The sequence below is a fragment of the Lissotriton vulgaris genome, chromosome 3_1, assembly GCF_964263255.1.
Source record: "Lissotriton vulgaris chromosome 3_1, aLisVul1.2, whole genome shotgun sequence".
Taxonomy (NCBI): domain Eukaryota; kingdom Metazoa; phylum Chordata; class Amphibia; order Caudata; family Salamandridae; genus Lissotriton; species Lissotriton vulgaris.
The window spans coordinates 1,836,211,938-1,836,229,584 of record NC_141689.1 but is presented as its reverse complement, the minus strand read 5'-3'; the positions used below and the strand labels follow the sequence as shown (position 1 = coordinate 1,836,229,584).

At 44.2% G+C, this 17,647-nt stretch overlaps 1 protein-coding gene across 6 annotated transcripts in view; it reads right to left on the bottom strand.

The window, feature by feature from the left end:
• Positions 1-17,647, bottom strand: part of DCLK2 (doublecortin like kinase 2) — a 498,513-nt gene that overhangs the window by 456,760 nt on the left and 24,106 nt on the right. For all 6 annotated transcript variants that reach the window (XR_015309377.1, XR_015309378.1, XM_086962280.1 and 3 more), the window contains exon 2: positions 6,562-6,896. Coding sequence is in view for 4 of the 6 variants with exons in the window: in XM_086962280.1 (XP_086818406.1) it covers positions 6,562-6,896 (335 nt within the window). In the remaining 2 variants the exon portion in view is untranslated. The remainder of the gene's footprint in view (positions 1-6,561; positions 6,897-17,647) is intronic.

The following is a 17,647-nucleotide window of genomic DNA, read 5'->3' as shown; positions in this document are numbered from 1 at the left end:
TAAAATTACCTGCACGATATGATGTTACCCAGAGTGTCAACAGGTGCCTTTATCACTAATCACTTCATTATGCAACCTCGGGTGAGTGACATTTTGACTTCATCAGGCTGGGTGCCCAATCTTTGGCTCATTCCCCAAGATATCAATATACAAACCGACCCTTTCCATATCAAGTGAGCTCATGTACATGGGAGAGGGAGGGGGAGTGTGTAATCATCTGTCATATCACTGTTTTATGTTCATTGGACGAAAGCCTATGTGACAGCATGAAAGTCTACCCCGCAACACCAATTAAACACCTTGTGCCAGGGTTACGCAGGTTAGTACCCCTCTAGCAACTCAAGGAGGCGTTAGAGAGCAATAGTATGTGGCACTGACATAGTCCGAAAAACCCTTTCTTAGAATTAGTCACTAGTGCTGCTTCACCGCAATGTCAATGATGCTTCACCTCAATGTCAACGGCTAGCAACAGTTTTCCCTTATTCTTCCATTGTCATTCTCGGTAAGCATTTTTGATCTTCAAAAGATCTGCATAATTTGAATATTAATGTAGGGATACCATTTACGTGGTGAATTTGAATGTAGACTAGCATCGCAGACCAATTCGGAGTGAATATATATATATATTTTTTATAGTACAGCAATGGCTTGTGAGCCATTCTCATAAGAAATAATTCTGTTAAATAAGGAGTTGTGGTGAAGATTGCATGAACTAGACCAGCAGTAAGCGTTAACTTATACAGAAAGGTAAATCTTATATAGCAGGGCTACAGAAATAGCTTGTTAACCTGTATTTTTAGGGACTCTACAGAGGGAGGGCTTTTACTCATTTCAGAGTTAGCACAGAACTGCCGGGGTGGATCACACGTCCAACACACGTGTCAGACACGGCAAAGAGTCCAACATATGAGTGTCAATGTGCCTGCAGATGTGGAGCGGGCTACACCTAATGCAGTTCATAGTATTCAACCTACACTCTGGCTCGTGAATAGTGGAGCTCCTGTGCTTTCTGTATGCTCAGCTGCCAAGAATTGCTTTTTAGCAGAGTTTTTTTATCTCATAGATTTCGAACGAGGAAGGTGTGGGCAAGAGAGATGTTAGCGTTGCTATAGCAACCATCCCACTTCATCTCCCGCCATGAAATCTACTGAGATATTTTGGTCGTTGCAGTTGCAAATATAAGTGAAGTCCTAGCATACAGTAAGTAAGGCCATGAAGTAGAGTGGAAGTCCCACATCTACTGCATTCACACTGTACTTCTGGGCCACAAGCTGCAGTGACCCGGTCTGCCATAGGCTAGCTTCTCCGACCTAGTGGATATATGCTTGAGCAATCCATACAGCGTTCAAGGTTTCTGAAGCAGCCGAAGTTTTCTTTCGACCATGTGTCCTGTTTTTGAGAACTGGCTTAGCCAGTTCTGCATGTCTAGAACTTAATTTTCTGGGTTATGAGCGCAGAGTGGGTTTGAGGACTGATCTCTGAACAAGACCTGTATCCAGTTGGCTTGATTCTCGCTATTTCAGGGTTATTCTCAACCCCAACTGTGACAATTCATTATGTACTTAATATGCATTTGGCACCAGTGTCTTAAGTGGTTAAGGAAACAGTGGTCCCACCATCACTCAGATTAATATTAAAGGCCAATAAGTAACCTTTTGTTGGGAAGTGAAATAACCCTTAAAAGTGAAACGTGCATCAACAGCTGTAGCGTTTTAGAAATAAAGGGAAAGGTGCATCTATCTCACCATAAAAGACTTATCCAAAAAACTCGATAAAGATGGTGACAATTAGAGCTAGGTTTGTTGTAATTCAACTTCTCCAAGAGGTAGAGCCAATGAAACTAATTGAAATAAGAGATGGGGGATCAAATATTGTACACATCTTTTTATGGTCCTCTCCAACCTCTTCTTTACAGATAGGTTTAGTATCATGTCCCAGTAAACAATCCATTGTGGTTAGTGAATACCCATCTATGGTTTGACCTTTCAGACAATGACCTACCTATTGCAGGAGCAAATAAAAAGAAATTGAATGAAAGCTTCCAAGACTCTGACGATTCCCTATGTTGAACTGATGGCATAGATCTAAAGCCACCAATACAGGAGAACATGGCTGCAGACCGGGAGATTGCCACCATTATAGCGTTACCAGTGTGTGGACATATTCTGGAAGCCAAGGCACTGAAATGCTTCTCCAAAGTCTTGACTATTCCGCATCATAACTCTGTATAATTTCTAACTTTGGCTTCTTCAGATCCCATCACTGCATTGCTAACCATGGACCACCTAAATGAAACTCATTTAGTGTCATAAATGTAGTGCGAGGAACGAGAAAACGCACAGCTAAAACTTAACATTATTTGCCTGTTTCCTGATGGGTACCACCAGTATACCCATCCTCTAAAGTTTATACAACAGTACAGATTGCATGTGAAAGACTGATTACCCCTGCTTTTACTTCCATGGAATAGTGGTTTCTTGGAATCACCTCTACTTCTGGTTGTCTAATCCTTTGATATGACTCCATGGATACAAACAAATTATAGGAAATCTAGGATTTATGTTAAGCCCATTTGCATAGCGAGATTGCCACCTCTAAAGCTCCAAAGATGAGTGGAGACAACGTGTGGGCACTTGGAGCTCTGGTGCCTGACCTCAAGATTGCGGCCGGCGCTACCATCCAGTGCTAGCAGGAGTAAGACTGGGGCCCCATTGGAGGGAGTGGGTTTGGGGGGGCCTGAAGTGCCAGCAACAGTTTCCTCCCTTGTCCCATCAGAGACTGCATGCACAGCAGCAATAGGGCAGAGAGCAGATCTAGGATATGCTCCAGAATACCCTTCAGGTATCTTTTTATTTTAGTATGATTCATTAGTTTTACCAAGTGAAAGGGGGCAAGGAAAACAAACACTGGGAGGGGGGGGGGGGGGAGCTTAACGAGAGATCACGCAGGTGGCACCCCCACAGCGGGGGGGTGAGGCGGGGAGACTGGGGAGAGTCATTGAGGCACCTTCACAGGGTTTAAGACGAGGCTCAGATGGCCCAGGCACAGTGAGACACAGAAACACTCAGCCCATGCATGACCCTAAGATGGCCGCTATGAGTCATCTCGAGGAGACCCACCATTTCAGGGGCTTAGAAGGTCCTGGGCACATATCAGGGAGAATTCTCTACGGATGCGTCCTTTCCCCACAGAACAAAAAGGGGACCCCCAGAGATAGGAGGGGCCCAGCCAAGGGGGTCCCGACCATGTCGTGCTACTACTCTTAGAAAAAACTGACATCAGCCGGTCCTCAAACACATCTCCCATCCGGCCTACCCATCAGGATAGGGAATCTGTGAACCTACCTCTGACCGTGGAGACCTAGCTTTTTGACTGCTGTCCGGTGGAGCTACGATAGCTAAAGAGGAGATGAGCTGCGGACTACCCCTTCAGCTGTCACCTACCCAGCAGATCTTTAGACAGAACTTACTTCGTCTCCATTTTATTCTCCCTCCTACCCCTTTACTCCAACTCCTTTCTCCTTTATGCTCCATGTATCCCTCCTCTTTGCTCTTTAATTGTTTTCCCGTTGAGATCTAGCTTTTTGGCTGATTCCCGGTGGAGCTACCGGATAGCTAAAGAGGAGATGGGCTGTGGACCTCCCCCACTTGGCTGTCACATACCCAGCTGGACTTTGGGCAGACTCTCCATAGTCTCTTCATCCTATCTACCTCCTACCCCTTTACCTCACCCCTTACCCTTCTAAGCTCCATTTATTTCGTCTTCTACTCTCTTAAACTGTTTTTCTAATAACTGATTTAACATGTAACTGATGTAATTTTGTAATTTCTGTGCAACCTTATGTAAAGCGCTCTGATACCTCCGGGTCTAGCCAGCGCTATATATAACTCAAATATATATAAAATTTGTATTTACTAAAATTCTGTAACAGGTATACTATTAGGTGTATATTTGTGGATATATTTTTTGATACAGGTAATGTTTTTCACATAATTGTTTATAGTCATTGAAAATGTGTTTTAAAGAAAGAAAAACCTATTTAATAAATACATTTGATAATATTAGTATCATTGCATGTTTTTCCATTTGGAATTCACTATATTTTTTATGTACTAGGTTTTCCTCCGGCCCATATTTGTACTGTTTACCACCTCGCCTAGGCTTTCTTTTCCAATTATCACCTCTCCTTCTGTCCCAAATCCGACATTTGTTGAGTGGAGGTGGAATGAATGCAACCCAGGGCAGCTGCAATTCTGTTGCATTATAGAACTAAGGCATGGCTGTGGATGCCTTGCTCTAGCCTAGTGGACATATACACGTTTTATTTCATGCCCACCTTGAATATTCACACACCTTTCACTTTTACAAAACTGACGGAATTATGCACTCTACCAAGTTATGAAATGATGAAAAAAACACGGTCACATTTTGCACTTAACTTTTGTTTTCCCTTATGTATGTCATATTAGCTAAACCATGTATCAGCTGCCAAGATATGCCATAGGAGACCAGGATATAGCCGTAATACAAAGGCACCCAATGTGCCCAAATAGGAATCTGGGTGTATATATAGTTATGAGAGAAACAATGGGGCACCAGAAAATCACGAAAAACGAATTGCATTTAGAGTTTAATACATTGTACAATAAAATGTCAAATTATGGTAATTGACGAGCCACTATCCTCTCACTTCTATGACATTTTTAATACCCATCAGAAAGATATAGTATAAAAAAAACTGCACATAGTCAAATTAAACTAAGTAACAAAAAGTGCTAATTGTCCCCCGTGCTTAACCAAGACAAATGATACCAGTGACTCCAAGCGTGTAAACAAAAACACACAAATGACCCACACACAAAATATTGATGGGCTGGATAAGACTACCATCACTACTTCCCCTCAGACACCTGGGAGCCATCTTTACACCTTCCAAACGGGGCGCCTTCCATGACCGGTCACTGCAATATGTTCATGACGGGGTCCAAATAAACTCAGTGCTGTTAATTCTGTAGGTGCCTCTCGCCTACACAACTCAAGCTTTCAACAGTACTTCGCCTTTGAAGTAGAATATCAAATTACTAACTTGTTATAGACTGGGTTGCAATCTGGCTGTTTTTTTATTGGCAATGCCAATATTTTAATGTCCCAGCCGGTACAAAAAAATTAGTAAAATCACCTAAAGCCCATACTTTGACCATTTATCAGATCACATAGTACAACAGTAAACATAAAAGCACTGTAAAAAGGGTTTTAGAGGTGCCTCAATGATCCTTGACTGATAATTAAAGTACATAAAAACTGAAAACCCATGTTAGAAATACATTTAAACGATTTATATCAAGCCATATTTAAAGACCATGTCTGCCCTTTGATGAGTCTTAAAACGTGAATAAACGCCCGAGATCTTTCTCTGGGAAAGTCCGCAACCCTGTAGAAATGGTTTACATTTGCAATAGCCACGACATAGAAAGCATATGGTAAGTATAACATTCAACATTTGAAAAACAGGCTCAATAGATGCATTAGAGCACTGGGCCTCAAGGGCGTGGCTGATGCATTTTTTTTTTTTACAAATCACTCTTCTAAACGCAAACTGGTTCGAAAGACTGAACCTGTATGGAACGCCCCCCCCCCCCCCCCCCCCCCGCCCTAAAATCCGTCTAATTTAAAACGCAGCCACAGGAAAGCATTAAATATATTTTTTTCAGTGTGCCTTTAACCACAAAGATAGCGCAGGAACGACCATCGCCACAATGTACACACAAAGGTTTCCCACCGAGTACATTCACCCGGACGGGCGGTACCGAGTCCAGGCTCCGTACATTATTTGTGAGCAGTACCTTCATTTGGGTAGGTGTGAGGGGGCACCATCACTGGAGGGTGCGAATCATACACTTTCTACTCCTTTAGGTTTCAACTAAAGGCATCAAACCAATTTGGTCTCCCTTTCTTCAACGGAACGTCAGATTTTGCCAGACCAGTAAGTGCAGAAAGGATAAGGGAAGGTCCTTTGGAGGCTACAGAATGGTTTTGCACAGACTCCCTCATCCTATGTAGACTTAAATAAGCACAATGAGCGGATGTGTCTTTTCTGAGTGGGAAGGGGGAACGAATCACTGCGAGACTCAGTAAGAGCACAGAGGAAGCATTATTTCCAAAGTGCCAACCTTTTCCCTATTGAGAGAAAACATAAAAAAAATATATACATTGCATTGGTCCACGTATCCCTAAACGGCCGAGCGTTAGCCTCAACCCTATAACCCAAAAGACAAAGGGGCAGAGAGGGAAACCGGATATCACACGGCTTCAACGTCATTGCTGCCAACTCCTCTTGCCCTAAATTTCTTTCCAATTATAATGCAACGTTAAAATGTTGCTGCGTTGGTATGCAAATTTTTTTTTTTTTAAATCCCACAAAATCTCCACAAACGACCCTTTACGGTTTGATCAATCAGTGAAGGAACATTAGGATTTATAAAAGTGAAAAAATAAAAATTGCCCCCACAACATCTGTTTGAGCGTCACAATTGTAACAAATATTGTAGTCATCCATCTTACCTGTTTGCCATCCAGTGTGCAGAGCCTTTTGACAACACCCGAATCCAGCTTGATGGCGTCTGTGATGTCGGTTAAGACTTGCTCAAAGGAATGCGCCGTCTTCTTGTTGAGGAGGATCCTCACAGCTTTCCTTGGCTTCACTCCACTGCGGATCACAGTCACTAGCTTGGGTTTGATGAAGTCTTTCCCTTCTTTCATCTCATTTTTCAACGCCGTCAGGGCGGACAGGGACCGGGCAGATCCAGTCTTCACGTTCACAGACCAGTTTGGGTTGACATTCTTGTTGTAGTCAACTTTTCGGAATGGCTCATTTGATGCGCACACATAGCTTTCACCTTAGAAAACACAAAAACATTTTCATTTTTTGTTTATTGGGTGTGTTGAGGATATACACAGTACAATACTTTTTATATCATATAACGGACAACTTCTGAAAATGCTGCTTCCATGCACTGAATCCAATATACAAGGGGGGGGGGATATTAATGCAAAAAGCTTTCCAATAGCGAGGCATGTATTCAGAACCATGCTAGGTGCTTACAGAAGTTCATTAAGAAAGCTACCTCCCACCGCATCCTATTTCTACACATTTGCATCCTTGTAAAATGGTCAAAGACATCATTCAGATAAACAAAATCTAACTTCACTGACAGGGACTAGCAATAGGTTAACCAGGGGTGAGTTTCCCCAAGAGAATATAGGCCCACAATCCCCATTTCTAAATTCACTCAAGATAGACCACAGCAAAACATCAATTGAAAAACAACCAAAGGCATTTGCCACTAGGTTTAAGAGCAATTTGAGAGACCCAACAATCAACTGTCTTCTGGGTGTATTAAATACATGACTTTTTTGTAGCTTTCTCCTAAGAATAATACTGGATTTGTTTTTTTAAGTTAGTGAATTAATTTTGGCCATCAGCCATTTAATCTCTCTCACATGAAAATATTTCCTGGATTATGCCTTCACCTTTTGGATAGCATTTCTTAGTTGGAGATGACCTACTTTGAATCTTGAGGTATCTAAATCCCTTTCACCTTTTCAGAGATGTTAATTCAGCATAACAGTATGAACACTGTCCATCCCATTGAACTTTCAGCTAACCCAGTAACATTTAAAATCATTTGTGTGTCTCAAACTTGGACAAATAAAAGCATTGGGTCCCACAATGCACTTCATAAGGCCTGTCCAGTGTTCAGCTATGGTCAGTCTTAATAATTAAAGAAATGGAGTAAAAATGAGCTACAGAATACAAAATAGACTCCTCAAGAACTCTGTTCCATACTGCATAACCAGAGCCAATTTTGGCTTATTACCCTGTGTCCACTAGGTGTAAACCTAGACCACTACAAAAGGCCTGGAGGAGCTCTATGCGGCATGGCTCACATGAGGATCAACTATCAGCCCATCTGTGGTCTGCCAGCACCGGGTCAATGAGGAGTTCATTGAGCGGTCAGGAAGATGGCCAACCAGGATATAAAGAAAGCATCCTTTCTTCCCAATTCGATGGAACATGTTGTCTTCATCTATGTGATCTAGTAATCACCACAGTAGGATATAATCTGGCTTGAGTTGCAGGGAGACTTGGTGCAGAGAAATGGAGGACAGGAAATATATTATATGCCACATGGTTCAGCATATGTGCCTTTGTGAAGTACATTAATGGTCAGGTGCCTTGCCCCACAGCTCTTATGGTATGAATGCTTGGGGTTCAGATTTGGGTGGTAAATCTTCAGCAAAGTTATGTGCCAAGATGTACTTATGGATATATCCGGCATAGGTCTAGTGTTGTCCATATTTAAAGAGGATTAGTTCATGCATAATTGTTTTATAAAAGCTGTATATTCCAGGAAAGATTCTCTGCCCACACCTTTGTTATTGACAGATCTTTAGTCTGCTTTCTGCTCGTGTCTGCTGACAGACAGCCCTACCTCTTCCTTTCGCAGCGAACTCAAGTCATTCCTACCCATCGGGATCCCTCATGCCTAACCCTCTTTTGCATTTGATCTGCAGCTACAGTCTGGAGGCTATTTTCAACATGGCAGACATTTGAGTCAGCCAGCGCTCGACTGTCTTTTCCTCCAGATAAGCCTAATCATGCAAAAGAGCCCAACCCGGTCCGTCAAAAGGATCAATATTTACTACGGTCTTCAGCTGTTGCCAAGGACTACCCCCTCTTCCATCAAGTCTTGTGGACCATCCTCCCGGCACATTCATCCAATGAACGTGAACTTCATTGTTCTGCTTAGATCTCAGGCTGCCATAGGTACTGAATCATGTCCATCTTGGCAGCCCTGTGGACTTGCATACCTGAAACGGAATCGGTCTATCCTTCGTGCTACCCTCATAGTCAAGTAGCAATTGTCATTAGCTATAAATGTGTTGCTCTTATCTTGCACACATTCAAATTTCCCACAGAAAAACATCTGCATCAGACAACATTTTGGACACTGTATACTTCCTTGCTTCGCAGGTGACAATTAGAACTATTTTCCATAAGTATAGTTGATTAAATTTCGATCCTTGAATAATCAAACGATGCAAGGCCCTCACAACCAACAACCCAATACAAACAATTGACCTCTTACAATTGAAGGAGCTTACAGTAAGTACAAAAGCAGAAGAGTGCGAATAAACCATACTAAAAAAGTAACCGGCAGTAAAAATCATGTACAATCAAAATGCACTGACCTCTAACCTGTGACTCCATTAATGAAGATTACTGCAACTAAATCCTCCTAAAGCTATGGGAGTCAGCTAGCTGAAAGATCGGAAACACAGTACTTGGGCCCCTGAAGGGAATGCTCACCTCCTCCCTTGGAATAATTGGCAAATATTTCAGTACAATCGTGTTACACCCACATATGACAAGCAAGCACACACCACTGCATCGTGTTAAGAACTGTTAAACAGGTTATTTATGCCCCAGGTGATCCTAAAGCAAAGAGTGATGGCAATCAAATTTAATCCTTGATGCACTTAGGGTTTTGATGATCAGGTTTAGACCCAACCTATGTGGTAATATATACAGGCTGATACATATGGTTAACTGTGATTTTAATATGCTTTAAACAGTGCTTGGAAATGAATAATAGTCACCAACATGTGAATGCATTAATTTAGTGATATTTAATTGTGCATCCACTAAGTGAGTTAGTTTTATAAAGACACTAGAGGCAGAAGGTCATTATTCAGTCAACACTAGAGGCAGAAGGTCATTATTCAGTCAACACCAGAGCAATTCATGGACAGTCAGCCCACTGGTCAACTAAGTCATTTTGTCCCCCACCTTCCTTCAGAGCATCCATTCCAAGAAAGGAACAAACCATTAAGCAGGATGTTACGGAATGGGATTAGGAGGAGGATATGACAAGGGACTCTAGGAGGGTGAGGATGATGAGACATAACGCAGATCCCTTCTGTAATAGGAAAAAGAGAGATTAAGTAGTGATACTACTTAAAAGAGGGGGAAGATGGAAAGGCAGAAGAAAAGAAGAAGTAGAAAGATAAGAAATGGTTGGGGAAAATTGACAAAAAATGCACTGAAATAAAACAAAAAATAAACAGTTAGCCAAACTGGACAAATATAGGTTACCAGAATGAAAGTGAACATTCATGTACACAGTCTCTGAACTTAATATGGGCACTTGATGCCCTTGCAGACCCAAACTTGAGTACCAACTTTGGGAGCTTCAACAGATTATATGGATACTTGATTGAAAAGGAACATTCATGTATATAGTCCTTGAGCTTGATTGGAGTACATTTAATCCTCGAAAATCTATGGATTCGGTTACCCACTTTGGACTCCCCTTCAGCTTTGTGGTTCAAGTCCCACTGAAATAACATCAGAGAGAATGGACAAAAGCGAGCAATACTCCAAACGTGTCTATTGTTCAGTTGCAAACACTTCTTTCCAACCCAGACGGCTGGCCGGCCAAAGAGTCATGCGCACTTTAGATGCTGCCACCACTCCTTCCCCTGCGAGGATCGGGAAGCCCAGCCCCGGCCGCCTGGCTTGTCACTTATCATATGCCGGTTTCTTTAACTTAACTCTGCCTTCATCGTTGTTTTGTGACTTTACTCTAGTCTCACATCCTCATTGGCAGCTCTTGTTAATGTATACTTTGTTGTGCATCGACTGGTCTACATAATAATGGAGCGAGAATATAGGCTCTGGACCACATTGTGGTAGGCAGAGTTTCTTGCTACAGTGCCCACTGGCACCAGCCCCCTTTGTAGGTGGCATTTTAGCTTCACTTTGGAACAAAGGTGCACTGTGTAGGCCTCAAATTACATTTTCTTACTGATCATCAGTGCACCTACTCACGTCAGCCTCCCTGTAGCCACATGCTGTGCATCCAATAGGACAGCTTGCACGTTCTGCAGGTGGCTGTACCCAGCCCATCACGGGAACGAGGCTTTGGGACACCTGTGCATAACCGGTGCATAAGGATTCACAGTGCAACATACTCAGCAAAATGTATGTACCTCTGCTGTTATGGTGGACGGGGAAACATGTACAATGTATCAGAATTATATTTTAGGACAGCAGATTTTATAAAGCTCTATAATAGAAGCCCTCTTGCCAGTCAAGAGTCTGTTTTTCAAAGGGGCGTGGCTATTAGCAGTGCAGCGGCACTGGAGCAAGAGGGGACAGGGTCCACCAGGCTCACTCTGCCCTACATCATCTGCTGTTTCTGAATTATTTTTACCTTTGCATGCCTGGGATCTGGCTCTATCTATTTCTATGTTGCGTGGGGAAGTTTGTTGGGGAGGGGCTGAGGAGCTGCACACCATTCAATGCATGAAGAAAGAATGGAAAGATGCAGTGGGTGAAATAATGAACAAGAATTGACATAGCCAGTAGGTCTTGCATTAGGGACCTTATAAGTGTTTAGTCATGCAACAGTTGGTGTTGTTGCACCAAGGATATTCTGCTGCATAACTAAATACTTATAGGGTCCAAAAAGTGAGACTTATCTGCTATGCCAATGCTTATTTTTTGTTTTGTTGCTATTTTGTTTAAGTTGCCAGATCTACAATAGCTGGACATGGTTTTTGTTAACAGTTCTTTGCATCATATGAACTTGTTTTCATTGCTCTGAATGTTGTTTCCATTCTGGTTGTAGGAAGCAGTCATTCCCAGGGGTGTGGGGGCTGCCTAGCTGTGCGCATGCGCCAGACTTTTCAAATGAAAAAAAGCCTGGTGCAGGCGCAATTTACAAGTGTGGAGTGAGTGAGCCCCAGGCAGTATGACTCACTCACACAGGAGTTCATGCACTGCACCTGCATACTCAGCATGATTTAAGGAAACACAACCCACTCCCTCCCAGGCATCGAACACATATTTACCAAGAAACTCTGAGAAGAGCCTGCTTGCTGCACTGACGGCAGGTGGTGTGTGCGTGCCTGGTAAAGCGTGCAGTGACGGCTTGTGGTGTGTGTTCCTGGTGAAAGCGTGCACTGACGGCTGGTGCTGTGTGTGTGCCTGGTGGAAGCGTGCACTGATGGCTGGTGCTGTGTGTGTGCCTGGTGGAAGCGTGCACTGATGGCTGGTGCTGGGTGTGTGCCTGGTGAAAGCGTGCACCGATAGCTGATGTGGTGTGTGTGCCTGGTGAAAGCGTGCACTGACAGCTGGTAGTGTGTGCCTGGTGGAAGCGTGCACGGACGGCTGATAGTGAGTGTGCCTGGTGGAAGAATGCACCGACGGCTGGTGGTGTGTGCGCCTGGTGGAAGCGTGCACTAACGGCTGGTGGTGTGTGTGCCTGGTGGAAGCGTGCACGGACGGCTGGTGGTGTGTGTGCCTGGTGGAAGCGTGCACCGACGGCTGGTGGTGTGTGTGCCTGGTGGAAGCGTGCACCGACGGCTGGTGGTGTGTGTGCCTGGTGGAAGCGTGCACCGACGGCTGGTGGTGTGTGTGCCTGGTGGAAGCGTGCACCGACGGCTGGTGGTGTGTGTGCCTGGTGGAAGCGTGCACCGACGGCTGGTGGTGTGTGTGTGTCTGGTGGAAGGAGGAGCATTCACAGTGATAGAAGACACAAATGAAACTGACGAAGAGGAGGCAGGAAGGAGGGGAAGGGAGTGGTAGCAGAGGAGCCTGATTACAGCAATAAAAACACAGATGGCAGCTGTGCACGTGCACAAGCTCGTGAATGCAAGCTGTAGGCCAGCAAAAGCCTCTGGTGGCACTTTTAAAAGCCACTTACTAAATGTCTTGAAGAGATAGCACATGCACTGTCTTAGGCGAGACCTAAAAAGGGCAAATAGATAATGAAGGGCGGGATGGTGCAGGGGATAAGGGAAAGAGGAAGGTTGTTTAATAAATACAAAGCTAGAAATATGTATGCCAAAATTGATAGACCTAACTGAAAAGAGACCGACGAGCATGGAGAGGTGCAGGAGGGAGCAAATGAAGGGGTGAAGCTAAACAATGAAGAACAGGACTTACAAGAGAGAAGATGGAGGAGAGGAAAGAGATGCAAGGGGAATAAACCGAGTGAACAAATGAAACTGAGAACAGACAGGTAAGAAACATAGAAGAGGGTTTACAGGTATAAAGGAGGAATGATAATTATGTCGGTGAGATGGAAGTAGAAAGAAACGGTAGGTTGAGTGGGCGATATAGGCAACAAAAAAAAACACACAGATGAAATGAAGCAGAGAGAAAGGACAGATTAGACAGAGGAGGAAATGGCCAGATGGGAAGATGAGCAGAGATTGAGGTGGGAGTGGAAGGAGGGTGAAAGGTACAAATTAGTAAAATATAAAAAGTAGAGACGGACACACTGAAGATATACACTAAAGGATGTAAAGATGTGTGGAGAATTACAAGATGAGCACGAGACCCTAGAAATACAGGGGAGTAGAAGACTGCAAAGTGTGAAGCAGCTACAGACAGATGGATACCAAGATGCATGGAAAAGCAGCAAAGAGCACAAGGTATGAAGCAGCTAGATACAGGGAAGAGCGGTGGAGAGTGCAAGGTGTGAAGCAGCTAGATACAGGGAAGAGCGGTGGAGAGTGCAAGGTGTGAAGCAGCCAGATACAGGGAAGAGCGGTAGATAGGGCAAGGTGTGAAGCAGCTAGATACAGGGAAGAGCGGTGGAGAGTGCAAGGTGTGAAGCAGCTAGATACAGGGAAGAGCGGTGGAGAGTGCAAGGTGTGAAGCAGCTAGATACAGGGAAGAGCGGTGGAGAGCGCAAGGTGTAAAGCAGCTAGATACAAGGAAGAGCGGTAGAGAGCGGAAGATGTGAAGCAGCTAGATACAGGGAAGAGCAGTAGATAGCACAAGGCGTGAAGCAGCTAGATACAGGGAAGAACGGTGGAGAGCGCAAGGTGTGAAGCAGCTAGATATAGGGAAGAGCGGTGGAGAGCGCAAGGTGTGAAGCAGCTAGATACAGATGGACATGCAGGGAAAGCGGCGTAGAGCGCAAGGTGTGAAGCAACTAGATACACATAGATAGCGCCAGTGTGAAGCAGCAAGATACAGGGAAGATCGCTGGAGGGTGCAAGGTGCGAAGCAGCAAGATACAGGAAAGAGCGGTGGAGAGCACAAGGTGTGAAGCAGCTTGATACAGGGAAGAGCGGTGGAGGGTGCAAGGTGTGAAGAAGCTAGATACAGGGAAGAGCGGTAGATAGGGCAAGGTGTGAAGCAGCTAGATACAGGGAAGAGCGGTGGAGAGTGCAAGGTGTGAAGCAGCTAGATACAGGGAAGAGCGGTGGAGAGCGCAAGGTGTGAAGCAGCTAGATACAGGGAAGAGCGGTGGAGAGCGCAAGGTGTAAAGCAGCTAGATACAAGGAAGAGCGGTAGAGAGCGGAAGGTGTGAAGCAGCTAGATACAGGGAAGAGCAGTAGATAGCGCAAGGCGTGAAGCAGCTAGATACAGGGAAGAAACGTGGAGAGCGCAAGGTGTGAAGCAGCTAGATATAGGGAAGAGCAGTGGAGAGCGCAAGGTGTGAAGCAGCTAGATACAGATGGACATGCAGGGAAAGCGGCGTAGAGCGCAAGGTGTGAAGCAACTAGATACACATAGATAGCGCCAGTGTGAAGCAGCAAGATACAGGGAAGATCGCTGGAGGGTGCAAGGTGTGAAGAAGCTAGATTCAGGGAAGAGCGGTAGAGAGTGTAAGGTGCGAAGCAGCTAGATACAGGAAAGAGTGGTGGAGAGCGCAAGGCGTGAAGCAGCTAGATACAGGGAAGAGTGGTGGAGAGCGCAAGGTGTGAAGCATCAAGATACAGGGATGAGCGGTGGAGAGCGCAAGGTGTGAAGCAGCTAGATACAGGGAAGAGCAGTGGAGAGCGCAAGGCGTGAAGCAGCTAGATACAGGGAGGAGTGGTGGAGCGCACAAGGTGTAAAGCAGCTAGATACAGATGGACATGCAGGGAAAGCGGCGTAGAGCGCAAGGTGTGAAGCAGCTAGATACACATAGATATCGAGATGCTGGGAAGAGTAGTGGAGAGCGAAAGGTGTACAGCAGCTAGATACAAATGGATACCGAGCTCAAGGGAAGAGTGGCGGAGAGCACAAGGTGTAGAGCCGCTAGATACAGATGGAGACAGACGGGGGCAGTGATGGAGAGCAAAAGTGTACAGCAGCTAAATACTATTGGATAGCAAGACATTAGGGTGACCAACTGGCATGGGTGCAAATTCAGGACGGTCAGTGTAAAAATTCAGGACAAAGGGTAAATATTCAGGACAGAAGGTCAAAATTCGGGACAGAAGGAAGGTCAAAATTCGGGACAGAAGGAAGGTCAAAATTCGGGACAGAAATTTGGGACAAAACATACGTTTTACAGACATATCAGTAGGTCGCACAATAGTATATAAGTAAATAGACAACCAAAATAAGTACAAGTCAAAATAAGTTTATATAAGGTCGAGGAAATCATGCACTTCACAGTTTTTCAGTATGCGTGTAGCTTTTCAGTATGCGTGTAGCTTTGTAAAGCGACATCAGGTCCTTTCTGCAATAAAAATTTGTGCAGGAGAAGGCACACTACATGCAGTCACTATAATAGGCCCATGGTCATTCTATCTGTGATAATCGTGTGCAGTCTCATAATGACAATGGGCCAGTCCGCAGTGCGAGAAGCAGAAACATAAAATGGTCAAACTACTGTTTTATGTTTCTGCTTCTCGCACTGCGAGAAGGCAGAAGGGTTTGGTTGGGGGTGGGCGGGTCTGATCGAGGGGAGGGGAGGGGTGGCTTGCCCAATTCTGCAGGCCCTGACTGTTTGGTCAGCCCTATGAGGCCGACCAAACCAGTCATGCGCTCTCTCCCTTTTCTCCATGTAGACTGCATGACGTCTAAATGGATAAAATGGCCTCCCCATAGACGCCTGGCTGATCGGTGTCCCCACCACTCACAACGCTGCCATTTCAGCGTGGTGATTGGTTTAGGGATTTTAGCGAGATCCTGGCCAGGAGCTCAGCCTAGTTTTGTACTTTTTTATTTTGTTTCTTTAACATACCTTTGATTCTGGTATTTAGTCTTACCTACTCTCAACCATACTTAATTTATTCACAGGCAATTGAAATCAATTAGAATCTTTGCAGATAGGTTTTACTTCCAACAATGATCTTTTTGGTGGCCATCTGCACTTGTGCACAGGCTCTTACCTTGTTCAAGTGTTGTCCAAAACACAATATGATTGGTTAGTGCTCGTCTAACGCATCAGCACTTAGTTGAGTAAATTATCCTATTTTCTTATGTTTGATAAAAGGAATACTGACTTTCATATTATAAATGCCATAAATGTTAGGAATGATCATCACCGACCACTGTGTGAATATGCCCACCAAGGAGAACACTGGCTTTATCCTCTTTCTTTCCTACAAGGTGTATAATTCAGATTTCCATTCATTTGTGAATTATAGAATTGATCTGTATCACACTAGGGGGTGACCCATCTTGGCAACCGCTGATTCTACTTAAATTGAGTACCCTGCTTTTCCTGAGTATGTACGAGTTTGCACCTAGATTTATGCGAGGATTTGAAGCACTGTTAATGAATGATCATGATTTTTGCGGACTATAATAAGGGCTGCATATCCCACGTGCATGAGAAACTGTATTCAGTCTCTTGTGTATTATTGAAGAATTATCACTAATAGTAGGTATGTTTACTGAAGAGCAGATTCCTAAAATTGGCATGGTAAATTGTGTTTGGAAGGCAACCAAGAGTACTCCAATGTACATGCTCATTTCTTCACTTTATGCAGCTGGTCCTGCAGTGCTGAGGAGAGGTGGGGTGGGTGGGGTAGAGGGGGGGGGGGGGGCGGAGGTGTGATCCATTTCTTAACTTGCCGCCTTTAGAGTGAGGGTTTGTGTTCACATTCTAGCCTTGAAACAATAAAAAATGCAATCAGGGAAAATCGCTTAAACACAGAAAAACTCAAATTGTAGAAACGCGCAATGCAAACTGATAAAGAGCAAACTAGGGGGTGCAATCAAGTGCCGTCTCAAATACATGGTCTCACCTCCCCTATAATCTGATTACTGCAATCTTGCCTCTACTGGCTTCCACATATCATGCTGCTCGGAGTATCTCACCATGGGTTTAAGGCACTTTGGCTACCGTCAAATGTTTCTGTACATCAGCCTCTGCTCTTTGGCCACTTGAGTTTCCAGCCCATTTTATAACGAATGCTAGCAGGCAGCCCTTATATTAGTACACTGGATGAAAAGTAGCCGCGAGTAAGAAAGAATCAAGGTTCCCATTTGAAAATGCAGTTTTCCAATTACTGCAATTTTTCTTTTGTTCCATGGCGTTTCCCTGCATTTTTTCCAGTGGTTCCAGGATCTTTTAATAGGAATTGACAATCTACCTACTTTTTTTAACTGCTTTTTATTGAGCACTGCAAGTAATATACAGGAATATACCGCACATCATATGCATTTTAAAAAGCAAAAATATATGATAAATTGGCATGGATCTGTCACATTTCGAAGCCGAGCATTCAAGTAGCACAAGGAAGTTACAGTTGGTGCTGCATCACTTATAGCATAAGTACGTAAAACTGTACATTCGAACCGATAAGTTAGGACACTAAGAGATGACATCGGTGCAGTACCCATTAC